This window comes from Equus quagga, chromosome 5 (assembly GCF_021613505.1).
Source record: "Equus quagga isolate Etosha38 chromosome 5, UCLA_HA_Equagga_1.0, whole genome shotgun sequence".
Lineage (NCBI taxonomy): Eukaryota > Metazoa > Chordata > Mammalia > Perissodactyla > Equidae > Equus > Equus quagga.
The window spans coordinates 131,575,136-131,590,067 of NC_060271.1; the positions used below are offsets into that span (position 1 = coordinate 131,575,136).

The 14,932-nt window shown below is 45.5% G+C and overlaps 1 protein-coding gene across 5 annotated transcripts in view; it reads right to left on the bottom strand.

Annotated features, from left to right (window-relative positions):
* The window catches only part of GRHL1 (grainyhead like transcription factor 1), a 50,139-nt gene that overhangs the window by 12,328 nt on the left and 22,879 nt on the right, over nucleotides 1-14,932 (bottom strand). For all 5 annotated transcript variants that reach the window (XM_046660200.1, XM_046660198.1, XM_046660197.1 and 2 more), the window contains exon 9: nucleotides 6,760-6,918. In XM_046660200.1, coding sequence (XP_046516156.1) covers nucleotides 6,760-6,918 — 159 coding nt within the window. The remainder of the gene's footprint in view (nucleotides 1-6,759; nucleotides 6,919-14,932) is intronic.

Here is a 14,932-nt window from a genome sequence, read left to right on the forward strand (position 1 = left end):
AAGAACTCCATCACTTACTGTCTTCAAGGAGCTTGTTTATCATAGCAGTTTCCTTTAAAAAGTCTATTCTTGTAACTATTTTTAACCATATAAAATCACAGGAAAACAGTATTTATTAAAAAAACAAACAAACAGAGCAAAATTCCCCTCAGTAATGGATGTGGCCAGGTTAAAGGAAAAGCTAGGAAAATCCGCGAATGTACCCCACTGCCTTCAAAGACACGAGCGACTTCTCCTGTTGTCTAGTAATAAACTAATGAAGGAAAACAGAGGACGGCCCTGCTTTGAGCGTACTTTCCTACATGGGCACTGTCGTCACCGGAGCCAGGACTCTGCCTGAGGACCGGCCACCAACTAAGTGACAGACACGACCGACTAGAACGCACAAAAGCAAACATTTAACAAGAAGTGTGCACAATCACTTGAAGGAGAGAGTGTTCGCAGTCCTACACAGAGGACACATACGCACAATGAATACCAACTGCACACAGACTGGCGGAGCCTCGCAACTGAACCCACAAAAATACAGAATCATATGAGGAATAAACACAACCTGAAATTAAGAAATAAGTGTAAAAAAAACTAACAGTTAATCATCTTGGCATCTACTGGCATTTATTTCCAGATAGCACAGATTTCTTTACCAAGTTATCCAGTTAAGTATGAACTGGTAGCTTATTTTTCTGAGAATAAATTCCCTGATAGCAAAGAGGCAATCAAAATCATCCCACTGATCTTGGCACCATTATACAATAAAACCACCTTTAAAAAAACAAAATACAAAACCACCTTCTGCCTCTTGCAGAAGATGTCAATATACTAACGTATCGGTAAACATAACCTGCTTACAAAACTGTAGTACTGACACAAACATCACCTTCCTGACATAGAAAAACAAGTCAACATCCCCAATCTCCCACCCATTACTGTATGGCTTTGGTCTGTCTCTCTCTCAGTCCCTTCTAACAGTCTAACAATAACTTCATTTTAATGATAAACTATACACCCCAATAGGTAGTTTTACAAAATAGGACATTTCCCTCCTTATTTATCAGTTACATCCACAAAGAATAAGGGACTTCTGCTTCCATCAAGAGGGAGTAACACAGACCAGATTTACCCTCCACCCTGAAACTAAAAAAAAACAACAAAGCATGAAATGAGGATTTTTAAGGCCCTGGCCATCCAGGCAACAAGGAGTGGCGACCCCTGAGAGGCAGGAACCCAGTGAGGTGAGCCCCCTGGTGCTGCCTGGTTCACGGGGCCTCCAGACTGCGTGTGGCACAGGAAGGGACGTCCAGGGATTCCTCAAGCAGGGCTCCTGGGTTGAGAAGACAGAGCTCAAAGTCCAGAGACTCCACGGCAGCAAAGGGGGAAGAGGTACAGGAGAAAGCCCCAGAGACCTTCAGAGCGTCCTCGCATGTTCAGAGTGCCGGGAGGTACATGGTGTGAGGAAGTAACCCGACGTTGGGGGGAACCCTCAGAACAGACGAGCGAACAGTGCCTGAAACCCACACAGGGAAAACAGTGCTGTTCCCACCAATCAGACCGGAAAAACTTAACTCACAGGGCAGTGGGCAGGACAGTGGGACAGCTTCGCCTCAGTCGAGAATAACCACCCTGGCACTGAGCACCACTCCAGACCCACCCATCAAATCGTCACAGTCAGATCCAAAGGGTCAACCTGTTCCTGAGTAATTTCACGAGATCGCGGAACAAAGCTCGAGAAGATGCACAGGATGGAAATACACCCAGCACCCAACAAGGTGCTCGCCACGTCTGGTATCCAATAAGATTGCCAGGCACGTAGAGAAGCAGAACAACACAGCTGAACGAGAGGCTATCAAACCACAGAAACCAAGCCAGCACTGACACAGCAGTCAGACTCGGTTATTCTAACTGTAGCACATACGTTCAAAAAGATAGTGGAAAAAACTGAACACATTAAGCAGAGACACGAAAGATATAAAACAGATCCAAATTGATCTTCTAGAGATAAAAACTACACTGAGATGAAAAATACACTGGATGGGGTTAATAGCAGTTTAGACAAGGCAAAGGAAAAGGCTGGTGAACATTAGGACATAACAATAGACATATCCAAAAAGAAAGACAGAGAGAATAAGTAACCTAAAAAAAAAAAGAGCATCAGTGAGCTATGAGACAGCTTCAAGCAGCCATATATATGTGTAATTTCTGTCCCCAAAGGAGGAGGAAGGAGGAATCATATTTGAAGAAATGGCTGGAGATTTTTCAAATATGATGAAAGCTATAAACCCACAGATCCAAGAAGCCCAATAAACTCTAAGAACAAGAAACATAAAGAGATACACCAGAAAGTTCAAAACCAGTAAAAAAAGAAAATCTTAGAAACAGAGGAAAAAAAGACACATTAAATACAGAAGAACAAAGATAATGATAGGAGATTTCTTGTCAGAAACAACATAAGCCAGAAGACCGTAGAGCCACATCTTTAAAGCACAGAAGGAAAAAAACAGTCAACTACAAATTTTTATTTTTATTTTTTGGTGAGGAAGATTGGCCCTGAGCTAACATCCATTGCCAATCTTCCTCTTTTTTTTGCTTGAGGAAGATTAGCCCTGAGTTAACATCTGTGCCAATCTTCCTCCACTTTTTGCAGGTGGGATGCCTCCACAGCATGGCTGATGAGTGGAGTAAGTCCGCACCCAGGATCCACACCCGTGAACCCATGCTGCCAAACCAGACTGAGCATAACTTTGGGGCTGGCATGTCAAATACAATTTTACACCTATTTCAAAATTGAAGATGAAATAAAGACTTTCAGACATTCAAAAGTTGAAAGAATTCATCACCAGTAGACACACACTACAAGAAATGTTGAAGGTAGTCCTACGACGTTATGGAGAACCCTTTACATTCAGGATGCTGTGATTCTTTCTCTCAATCGACAACTAAAAAGACTGATATTGGGCAATCGCACCAGGCCATGGCCCAGGAGGTCAACCACAGCATCTGTTCCCAGCTACAGCTACAACGAGTATCTACTCTGACGAAGAAGAACATTATCTGTGGGAAGTAAGTGTCGCTGAAATTTTTCTCTATTAGGACGGACCAGAGATATACACAAGCTCATAGAAAGAGGAGCTGCCAAATCTCCGTTGGTTAGTGATCCAACATCTGTTCCCGTTTTCTCTGAAAAAGTGATAGATTGCTGCTGCTTCTGAAATAAACAACCATTCCATTCAACATAGTGAAGCAATTCAGAATAAAGTACTGATACAACTTCCTCTTAGGAGAGAAAAACAACAAATACCTCTGAAGGAACCAAAACATGTCTTATTTGTGGTTTCTCACTGCAAATGTAGACCAGATTCATAAAATGTGAGAGTTTTAGAGAGCCAGCAGAGGGAAATTAATCGACAGGCACCAAGTAAGAGGTGAGTCAAGTCTCAGAAAGGAGAGAATCAAGGAGGCAGGTGGATGTTCCACAGAGATGAGGCATCATGGGGCGAACCTGGAACAGAAGAAGTGATCAACCATAAGGGACAAGGGCAGTTACAACCAGAGGCACAAGAATCAGGAGTGAGCGTGAGGTCACACGAGGTTTCTAGTGGGTGAAGGACTCAGGACTTTAAAACTTAATTACACACCGCACATACATATTTTCTTCTCATGAAGGATTTTATATCAACCCGTAACAGCTCTGAGACTGTCCAACCCACTGTCCTGGCCACTTCATCCTGTCCCTTGCCATTATACAATGCTCATTACCACTCCTATATGCCATGAGGGCTGAAAATGGGAGAGGAGACCAACACTTTCATCTCCATGTAGATCTCTACTCCAGCCAGTAGGGAAAGACAGGTAAGGAATACTTCCAGTGGCCTTACAAAGAAAGCCATACCCCTGAAGGCTGAGGGTACGGGGGCATCCGACAGCCCACACAAAGCACCACAAGATGCAGACACCTAGTTTCTAACCACAGCTTTGTGTGATTTTCTTTGACCACTGTACAGAACTCACACCCAAGTAATGAAAAAACCGTGACTGACTGCTGCCTGTACACCTGACGTGCTGTCCAAGACCGTGGATAACATATTCCCCTCACATGGGATCGGAACGCACAGAGAGCACGCAAGCGGTTACACCAGAAGAGGGACTCGTGTGTTGTCCCAAACCACACTCAATCTTGCAACTTTGAAGAAAAGGAATCCTGCTTCACAGAATACATTAGCACGCACTTGCCTAGAAAGAGAACTGGTTTCTAAACTTTGTACCACCGCTGATTAAGAAAATAACTGCACAATTCATGAAACCTTTCCTGTGTTTCATTTTCTAAACCAGCTACCAATACAGGAGCCTCGCTCGAAAGGCTTGGTATTAAAACCATATTTGTTTAAGAGCATGAATCGATACTACTACTTCTCTTCAAAATTTCTTGTACAGTTTTTACCATCTGATATGTAAATTCCAGTTCATGCTAACTCATGCTCACATCCTCCGATACAGCAATATTCAAAGTGCGATCCACGGACCAGCATCAGTCCACGAACTGTTATGGTCCCAGGAGATATCCATCAGGAACTGACGCAGCATTTGGAAAGCAATGAGACAGAAGAAATTTGTATCTGTTAAATCAAATAACAAAAAACTGGGGCTTGTAGTTTGTATTACCTTATGTTTCAGTTCCTTTTTCTCGCAATTCATTTGTGTTTTTATTGTATTTTATGGAAGTATAAGCTGACGACAGATTAGAAATAAAAAACACGGTCCCTCACCATCGATAATTTGAGACACTGCTCTAAGAGATGACAGCACTCAACACCGACGAAAGGCCTTGAAGCAGGAACTGCCCATCAGAGCCTTTCCACAGTGCTGTTTCCGACGCAGGGCCTCTCAGCTGGCCCTGAGCACACAGCACAGCGAGCCTCTACTCGGTTTACGACCTGAGGTTAGCAGACGTCTTGTGAAAAATAAACACCTTCATAGCATTCAAAAAAGGAACTTATTTATAAATTCTAAATAACGTCAAGCAAAATTATTAAATAGAATTTTTAAGAAACAGCAGATATGAAAAAAGTTTTTAAGTTGAACCAATAACGTCATAATTTCTCCCTAGATTTTTAGAAAAAGAACATGACATCCCAATAGATTTTCTTTTGGTTCAAAAGAGGAAAGTGGTGTGAAGGAAAGAAATGTCATTGACTCAGGGTCAGAAATCCCTGCCCCACACTAGATGTGCCTCGTCATTTGTAAATGCAGCATCTGTGAAAGCACTGTGGAGGGCAGACTAACAGCCCCGCAAAGATGTCCACATTCCGACCCCCAGAACCTGTGGATACATCAGCTTACAGAGCAAAGGGGAATTCAGGCTGCTAATCGGTTGACTTTCAAACAAGGAGACGGTCCCAGATCGTCTGTGTGAGCCCAGCACAATCACGCGTTCCTAAAAGCAGAGGAGCCGGTGGGAGAGCCGAGAAGGACGCAGCATCGGGAGACTCCCAGCTTTGAAGATGAAAGGGGCCGCGGGCCAAGGAATGCAGGCGGCCTCGGGAAGGAGGAAAGGCTCGGAAAGGGATTCTCGGCCAGGGCCTCCAGCAAGGCTGAGCCTTCCAACACCTGGATTTCAGCTCCGGGGACCCACATCAGACTTCTGACCTCCAAAACCATAAGGCAATAAGTGGGTGTTGCTTTGAGCCACTCGGTTTGTGGTAATTCGTTAACAGCAACAACTGAAAACTAACAGGGCTCGGCACGTTCTCAGGCACGCGGCAGGCGCTCGATAAACGCGACCTGCCGGCTGGTGAGGAACTCCCTGAACTCGGAAGGTCTCACGCTTATCCCCTGGGGCCCGACTGTGCCCTGCGTACCTAGTGCAGAAGTTAGCACACCAGGCCTCTGATGGCAGATACACTTCCAGGTTCCTAGTACCTTCTAAAAACCTTACTAACTGAGAGGTTTTTTAACAGCATGAAAAGGAAACTGGCAAAAAAACATGGTCCAATAGTTTTGAGTGGACAAAGTCAGAGTCTTCTTCAATCGTAGTTCAACGGACCACTCGCTCATCTCCGGCTACTGCCCAGTTCTCACGGACACCGCTGTCTCCAATCTTTAAGACACAGTGCGCCAACGGTGCCCTCTGAATCTAATCCAGCTGAGCCCCTGGCTCTGCACCTGCCGAAGGAGGTCATCTCTTCTCCAGGAAAAAAGTAGTCATACCAGAGAAAAGCAATGACACCGAAATCCCCTGGGCCTTCACTTTCTCCTTGCCCGCCTGCTGCTGCAGAGCAGAACCTGGATCTCACCTCCCGCGTCAGCGAGCCGGCTCACGACTTACCTGAGGGCCTGCAGGGGGGTGAGCCAGTCGAAGGGCAGCCCTCTAAGAGTCGTTCACACGGAGTCCTCAGACACAAGGCTCAAGAGGAGCTCCAACACCTCGGCCGCTGCCCACAAACCCCAGGACGCTGAGGGGCCGCCCAGGACTGAGCACAGCCCACTGGGCATCCAAGGTACACCAGCCTGACCAGCAGACACGCCCAACAGAAGGTATTTACTGACCCTTCTAATTCTTCAGTTAAAACGAGATTCTTTTTCCCCACTATATAATGTGTCTTTGCATGGCTAAAACAATAATCACTAATTTAAAATAAGCTATTCATATTACTGGCAATACATTCATATTGAACTCAAATATTAAAAGACCCTGGTCCTTTCCCGTGAGGAAGAGCCTCTCTCGCACGCTTTACCCCAAGGTCCCCATCCAACCCGACGCCTCACCTTGTCACAGAAGACTTTTATCTGGCAGTAGGCCCGATGCACGGGCTTGTTGCTGCGGTTGTTGTAACTGTAGGTGTCAATCTGAATATTCAGAGGCAACCCCTTCACACCCTTCTGAGAAGAGAAATCTGTGCTGAGGCAGTTCACAGAGATGAAAACCTGCAAAGGGAAGAAAAGGTTCCATAAGCATCAGGCACCGACGATCAACCCCAGCACAGCCTGTGAAAACGCTGAAATCATGGAAATTACTCAGGCTCTAAATGAGAGCTCAGCTGCTCATTAAAAAAACCTTTTTTAAAAAGAGATAATAAAGAGTTTACTTTAAAACTACCTTTGGTCACAGAAATGGCAGGCTTCAAAGTGAAAAAAGAGACGGTTGCTTTGAACCCTGTCGATTTTCCTTTCCAGAATACTTCTTCCATGTCATAAGGGGAAGAGTCCGCTGTCTGTCTTGATGTCGTTTTCAAATGTTACCAGTAGCACAGCTTCTCTCTGCAGCTGTTTCACAGCTTATCATACACTGTCTGATGTCTGCACGGCCTCTCAGGAAACCTGCAGTAGCCCACGTCCTGAGATTCGGGGACTGATGAAACCAGCGGGGCACATTATTAAAGCGGTGCTGGAGGTTCTCACTCAGAGAAACCCAGGCGAATCTCTGCGCAGCAGGTGAACATGCTCCAATGGCCCCTATTTTTGTGATTCTGGATTTTAACCTCTCCACACAGGGTCACAATGTTTTTGAGCTCCCTTTCAACAAGTTTTAGAATTTATTTCTGGTACGTGAGCACCACATAGTGGATATTACCGGAATTACAGTTTTTAAAACAAGTTGGCATATTTCAGCCTTTAAGCTGGACTCATTCCAGCTCGCGGGTCAACAACCCCCTGGCCCTAACAACCAAGAAGAGATCTCCCACGGTTGTGTGGGTGCCACTGGCTGAACCAAGACCCAGAGAGGGGTAAGTTTAAGTCAGAAAAGGGAGGAGAGACTTATAAGAACATAAGATGAAGGAGAAGACAGGGAGTGGGAAGAGAGGATAAGGACAAAGAAACTTACAACCACAGTGACAAAGAACACTCTCTAGAAGGTATGCAAAATGCTGAAACGGGGTTTTTATTTCTGCTGTAGTCTACATGCTGTTTCTAAGTAGGAAAAGACCAAAACATCAAAATAAGACTGATTCCGGAATGTGTCCAAATTAACAAATTTATAAGTCGTCTCTCCTCTCGTCCCCTCGTTAGCCCTCCACCTACCATACCTAGAGCACACTTCAAATGTTCGCTCCTGCCTCACCTCTGTCCCTGTCCTTCTTCCTCCTGCACCTCCATCGCTCCTCTCTGCTCTCTCAGTCTCTGAAGGGCCAGCTCGAGCCCCGCTTTCTCAGACTGTCCCACTTACCGGCCTCATGTGGTGGAGCCCACGGCAGCGAGCGCCTACTGCTGCAGGACGTGTGCCGAGCACTGACTTTACTCACAGGACGGCTCATCATCACCTCAACCCTGAGACGGTATCATCCTTCCTTTACAGGGGAGGCCCGGAGAGACGGTCTAAACTGTCCCCAAGGCAGAAAGCACAGGACTGGGACTCAGATCCAGGGCTCCCCCTCCGCACCCGCTACCTCTGTCCCAAATCAACTTTCTATCCTGGACGAGTCACCCGGCTTTTATTCACCACCTGGAACGGCCTGCCATTTTTCTGTTAGTTTATTCCCCTGACGGGACCGTAAGGACGTGTAGGTCGGGTCCGTATTCCCCACTTGGCACAGTGCCTGATCTAGGCTTGCCTTATCTTGGCTTCTATGATTCTTCTTTCCATTTAACCCATTTTCAGTAAATAAGCAAATTGCTTTAATTTTTTCAATACTTAGATATATAGGCCAAAAGAGGCACATATGAATTTCAAATCCATTACAGAAACTTAGCACTTTGACTTTATACCTTTTTCTATATATTTAAAAAAAACTTCACCCATAATCCATAAATCTGAGTTAAGGAGACAGTCTGTGGAACAGATGAAAGACAGACAGACAGAAAGACAGTAGTCCACGCAAACAACTGAGCACATAAAGTAAGCAAACCATCGTATTCTTCACCTTACAACCGAATGGAAAATGTGAACTATTCTCTCTCACTCTGGGCCACGCGGCTCACCCTCCAACTCAAAACAGCTGCAGGGAAAGCACACTTTACCCTCAACAACCAGCAAGTCTCTGACCCAAAGTGATACTCCCTTTAAAGAGGATTTCCTGGTAATCCAACCTAAAACCTCACCCCCCACCGCTTCCCAGTGTCAAGTTCCTATTCAAAGCAGAAATCAGAGGAGCCAAATCCCAGGATCAGGATAAACCCAGAGCCTTCGGAGACACAACCTGCACTGTTACTCACAATTATCTGCAATTGCTTTCTTATATACAGTATTCTCCTATTTTTTTAAATCAATTCTTTCCAAACTAGGCAGATGCCTAAATGTATCAAAGAAAGTTTACGGCATTCCTGACTGAGCATTAAAACACCACCTTGTCTAGATAAACACACAAACACCCCAGTAGAAGCAGACAAGCTGCGCACTAGGAGCAGGCTGGGCCAGGGCCGGGTACGAGCACAGAGGGCGCAAGACCCGCAAGAGAAAAGTGGGGCAGCGCTGACGCGGCCTGTTGCAGCAGCGTCCCTGGAAAGGACAAGCAGGACAGTCACGGGGACATGTGGGCCCTGAAGGGGACCTGCTCACTGTGTTTAAGCCTCAATCAAAGGCTGGCGAGGGGGCAAGAGGCCTTCTGTTCTGTTCCAGCAGGAGGCGACGTGGGCAGCGGGAAAGGCTCTGGTCTGCAGACCGACGAGCCTCAGGCTCACTCCTCAGTGCTGTGACCCTGGGCGAGGGTCACTGTCACCTGCAGGGCTGACTGGAGGATCTCCCGATGACTGCTAACTCTAGAGCCCTATGATTACACTTACACGTAAGATGATGAAGCCTGTATTCCTACTCGGTACGTACCAGTGACGGTGATTTTGTGTCATGCACTTATCAACCAACTTTTTACAAATCATATTATTTCAGAAGCTATCATGTAAGGCTGCCATTTAAAGTAATCATCCTAACTACTTATATAAAATTCAGAATCGTATAAGCAGTGGTCCCCACAGCATGGGCCAGGAGCTCCAGCACTCCTGGGCACCTGAGCGCCTCACCCGCCTGACCCACTTAGAATCACCCGGGGGCGTCAGGCCCTCCTGGAGACAGCAGGGCCACACTGAGAGGCTCTGCTCTCCTTGGCCGGAGGGGGTGACCCAGACACTAGGACTTTTCTTAGGTGCTCCCCAGGTAATTCTAGTCATCAGCCGGGATAAAAACTACTTCTGTCAAGGGACTAATCTATAAACCTACACACTTGGATCAACAAAAGTTCTGCTTAGGCTCCAAAACTCTCAGGTTATTAAAACAAGCCCCAATATATGGTTCCCCTTCTTTAAGGAGTTCAGATATTCTTACACATATTTATATGTATCTCTTCAGATGTTTCCCCCCAGGTTTTGTGGGTTTTTTTTTTTTTTGAGGAAGATTGGCCCTGAGCTAACATCTCATCAGATGTTTTTAATTAAAAATTTTTACAGAGGTACAGCCCTATCAAGTAAGAAGAATATTCATTTAATCAACAGAAAGATAAAGACTAAAGCATCTGCTCCACCTTGCTATTCAAAAAGGTTGTGTAAATCCTCAAGAACTCATAGTTCGTAAGATAGGGACCAGAAAAACCTATCAAACTCTACTTCTTATGTTTATTCCTCATGTAACGTTTGATCTTCACAGGGGCTGGCGCCTGCGGATGGAGTGTATTCAGAGGGAGGAGTAAGCGTTGCTGTGAACCACAGTGCAAGGCTCATCTGGTGTCATCCCCACGGAGCTGCCAGCTCCCGGGGACAGAGACGCTCAGCCAGCCCTTTCTGCTCCTGCTGCCTGGAGCACAGCTCATGCTTAACTCCTGTTACTACAAAAGAAGGAACATGCAGAGGCAGTAGAGAATAAAAACGTTAAGAGGAAGTACAACGCAGACACACAGAATCTCTCTCATGTGTTTCTCTAAACCAGGAGTCTGGTAACTTCTTCTGTAAAGGGGCCTTTTTAGCCTTTGTGGGCCACATGCAACTACCCAGCTCTGCAGTAACAGTACAAAAGCAGCCACAGACACTAAGTGAACAAATGGGTGTGCCGGTGTTTCAATAAAGCTTTACTTCATACATGAACAGGCAGCTGGCCGGCCGGCCCGAGGGCTGCAGTTGACTCGCCCTGATCTGAGCTATTCTCTAAACCGCCGGGACAGTAATTCATCCCTACGTCATCACAGCTGGTACACGAGGAGGGAGCATTATCTCCCTTTTGGAATTCACTATTTCCATGTTCCACATCATTGACTTCCTGAGAAGACACCCAGTGCGGACTTCTAGCCAATGTGTCATTCACCCATGGAACCACGCTCTGGATCAACACAACCCACACTCACAGTGTGGACCACGGTAAGTCTTGAGGGAGAAGCTCAGCATGTAGGAATCTTTGTTTAGGAGTGTGACAATCTTAATCAGCAGCGCCCAGAACAGGCGCGAGGGCAGGCGCAGAACACGAGGCAGGCCTTGCCTCTGGGTCCTGGGGCAGCAACAAGACCGGCGTGTGCTGGTCCTCAGGGCGTTGACACTTGGGATTGGTTCTACCTAATGGGTAACCCCCCAAACCAGCAGGACCATAGGCCAAGTCACCCAAAGGTGGATAAAACAAACGTTCAGACCATTTTCACCATGCGGAGAAATATTTTCTTCAATGTGAGTGCAGAAAAACTCCAATATCTCCTACACAGGGTGGGAAAGACGTAAAAAGTAAGACGGATTATTACACATCTAACTCCTCTTCTGTAAAATACATGCGTGTGCACGTGTGTGCCAGTGCGCACACACTTAAAAAGACTTATTTCTGAAGTCTGAGAGTAGGCTGAATGAGACATGACCTTTCTTCTCTAGAATGATGTAAAGATCTTTAAGAACTCAAACGATGACCTTTTTTCTATTTTCATACTTCCCTGCACTGATTTTGAGGAGAAGTTTGATTTTATCCAAATAACTGGAACATAAGTCTCAAAAGATGAGCAACTCATGTTCCCACCCAAAATCACTAGAAAAGAAAAAACTAACCACAAAAATAAACTGCTAAACAGGTCGAAGATGCTCTGCAAGATTCCTTTTTAAGTTTCCAGCCCATTTTTCTAAGACAGTTCCTCATTCTTGGCTGAGGATTCATGCACTTAGAACTTTTCAAAAGACGTGATTTTGTTTTCAAACCTCAGCTTGAAAATGAGAGGAAAACAACAAAATAAAGTGATTTACACTATCAAAGGATTAACTTGCATAGATTTTTTTTTATTCTAAATGCTTACAAGAACAGAACAAACAAGAAATCAGATCTTCAACTAATTTATAGTGATTTTTCCAGGAAGCATCACGGCAGCCACACAATGCTGCTCACACAGCTGGCTGCTTTCTCCACCGCTGCTCCTCAAAGGGGAAAAGAAGAGGACAAAGACCAAGGAAGCAGAAGGCTCAGAACACAGGTCGCCATCAGAGGTTCACTTCCCAGCCGGCAAAGTGACAGCAACTGAGAACAGACGGTACAGACCCCCAGCCCACCTGCTCTTCCAGGCCTTTAACATCAACACCACACGCCGAGGCTCCATGTCGGGAAAACCTGCTGACTGTCTCGTCTAAAGAGCAGTCAGACATGCGAGCTCTAACAAGGGCATCTAATTTGTGGGGAGAAATCATAAAAATATTTTTCACCTACCTAATTCACAGAAGGAAAGTGTTAAGAAAGCACCTGGAATTCATCAAAGTTACAAAAATTATAAGTAGTTGAGTCAGAAGCTAAATGAGAAAACTGACTAACTTAAGTACTCGACTATGTTGATATTTTTCATGAACTAACAAAAAGGCTTTTTTTCCTTTTACAAAATTTACCACAGTGACAGTAATACTTATTCGATAACTATTCATGTACAAGAACTTGACGTCCAAATAATATAGTCCTAATTTTTTTCCCACTGAGAGATCTGGGTAGAATTTTGCATGTAATGATGGAAATAATCTCCTTACGACTTTCATAATGCGGTTTTCTCAATGAATGGAATAAAAAAATTTCAAAACGTGAACCTCTAGACCCACTAATGAACAGTATGGACCGCCCTTATGACAGTTTGGATAAAGTTTTCATTTTAATTAGGTTTCTTTAAAGGGATGAAGTTTTCTTTTTAAGGGATGTGATTTTTAAACTAAAACGGAGTAACGAAGTACGTGCCCCTGAGAGTCAGCGAGGTCACAGGAGCTCAGCACGCGCCGCCGTCTGGGTGACTGAGCGTTGAAGTGCTCAGAGACGCGCGCAGCCCAGCGGCCCCCCGCAGTCTGAGGAAGGAGCCCACTTTCCACTGTGGCTCCCAACTCCCGTTCTAGTTTCACTCCTCCTCTGTAGGAATTTTTATACTTTGGGGATCTTTATTTTCTCTGCCCCTCAATTTTAAAATAACCGTTATTCCATTCTCTACTGACATCTCTCTGATCAGTAAAGACCTAGTACCAACTGATACAACTTCTCGGAGAAGCACTCCCGAATCCACCCAAATAGAATTACAACCCCGTCTGCCACTCGTCAAGTTCTAACAAGTGGCTTTTTCCTCCTCCCCTCCCCCTGCCCCTTTTGGCCAGACGATGAGCATCTACGTCAGCTAGACAGCCCTGTCTCCACTTGTCACCCAGGTCAGGGAAAGGAATAAACGAGCACCGTGGACACGCCACCTCTGACACTGTGTCACTGTCTCACTGCGATTATAAGAACTCTGAGTCCCTTGAGGGCAGGGATTATGCGTTACTCACTTTTTAAGTTGCTTCCAGGATTTAGTACATGTTTTTGTATTTCTCCCAACGGCTATTACTAAATGGTACTGAATTAAACGCTGGTAATGAGCGACAGCAGAACCATGGGTATACAAAAATCTACGTATTACCTCAAATCTTAATTTGACAAGTTTCAAATCCTCACAAAACTTTAAATACACACAACAGCGCCCACCCAAAACAAACAAAAAATAAACAAAAACACTCGACAAAAAATGCTAATATAAATTTACACAAATTAACCCTTCCTTCTTCCAACTTCTGGTAGAGGGTCCTCTGAACATAAAATGGCCACAAATAAGGTAAGGAAATGAGGAGAGACTGCCTCGCTGACACTGGGCAATTGCCTAATCCTAATATATCTAACATATCACTGCAGAACCAGCCACTTGCTCTTCCTCAAAAATCTTCAATAGCTCACCACTATCTATGTAACAAAAACTAAATTCCTTAGCATTCAAGATGCTTTATGTGACGTCAGTCTATTTTTCCAGCCATATTTTCCACCACCTACAGCAGTATTTCTCAAACGTGAATAATATATGTATCCTTTCTAAAAGAGAAAAAAGTTGCTGAACCCCTAAATGCATACCTAGATCCTACTTTGAGAAATACTCCTCTACTCAAATGGATGCAAAATGTTTGACCGCACAGCACCCGAGAACTCACCTGGCCTTGACCTGGCTCAGACCCGACCCCTCAGAACGGATACCGGCACTGAAGCCTCCTGGCAACAACTGGCATCCAGAGCACGCTCACAGTTCTGCCGTCTTATCACTGAACTGAACACACAGGACTAGAAATCCTCAATGACACTCCACCCGAGTATACCTGGTCCAGACCCCCGGGGGCGGCTCCAGCTCCTTCCTGGGGCACGCTCGGGCCTTCAGGGTCTGCTCCCTGCCGCCTCCCCCGACAGCCTGCCTCACGTGTCAGGCTCCAAGACTTTCAGCTCTGCACTCACACACGTCAAGGACACAGGCCCATCTGGACTCTGAATCCGCCAGGTCTTACTATCCTTTTAGGACTCTCTCAGGCGTCACCTCGAGGGACGTCTCTGCTCCTGCTCTAGGAGACTTCTATCCTTTGTGCTTTTCCATCACCATACTTACTACAGGGGCAACCTCCCCCACCAGATTTTGAGTCTCCTGAGAACTGGATATGTCTCACTCCTCTTACATTCCCAGAACACCCTGGCAGTGCCTGGCCAATAAGAAATACATGCTCACTGAATGAACGACCCTAAATC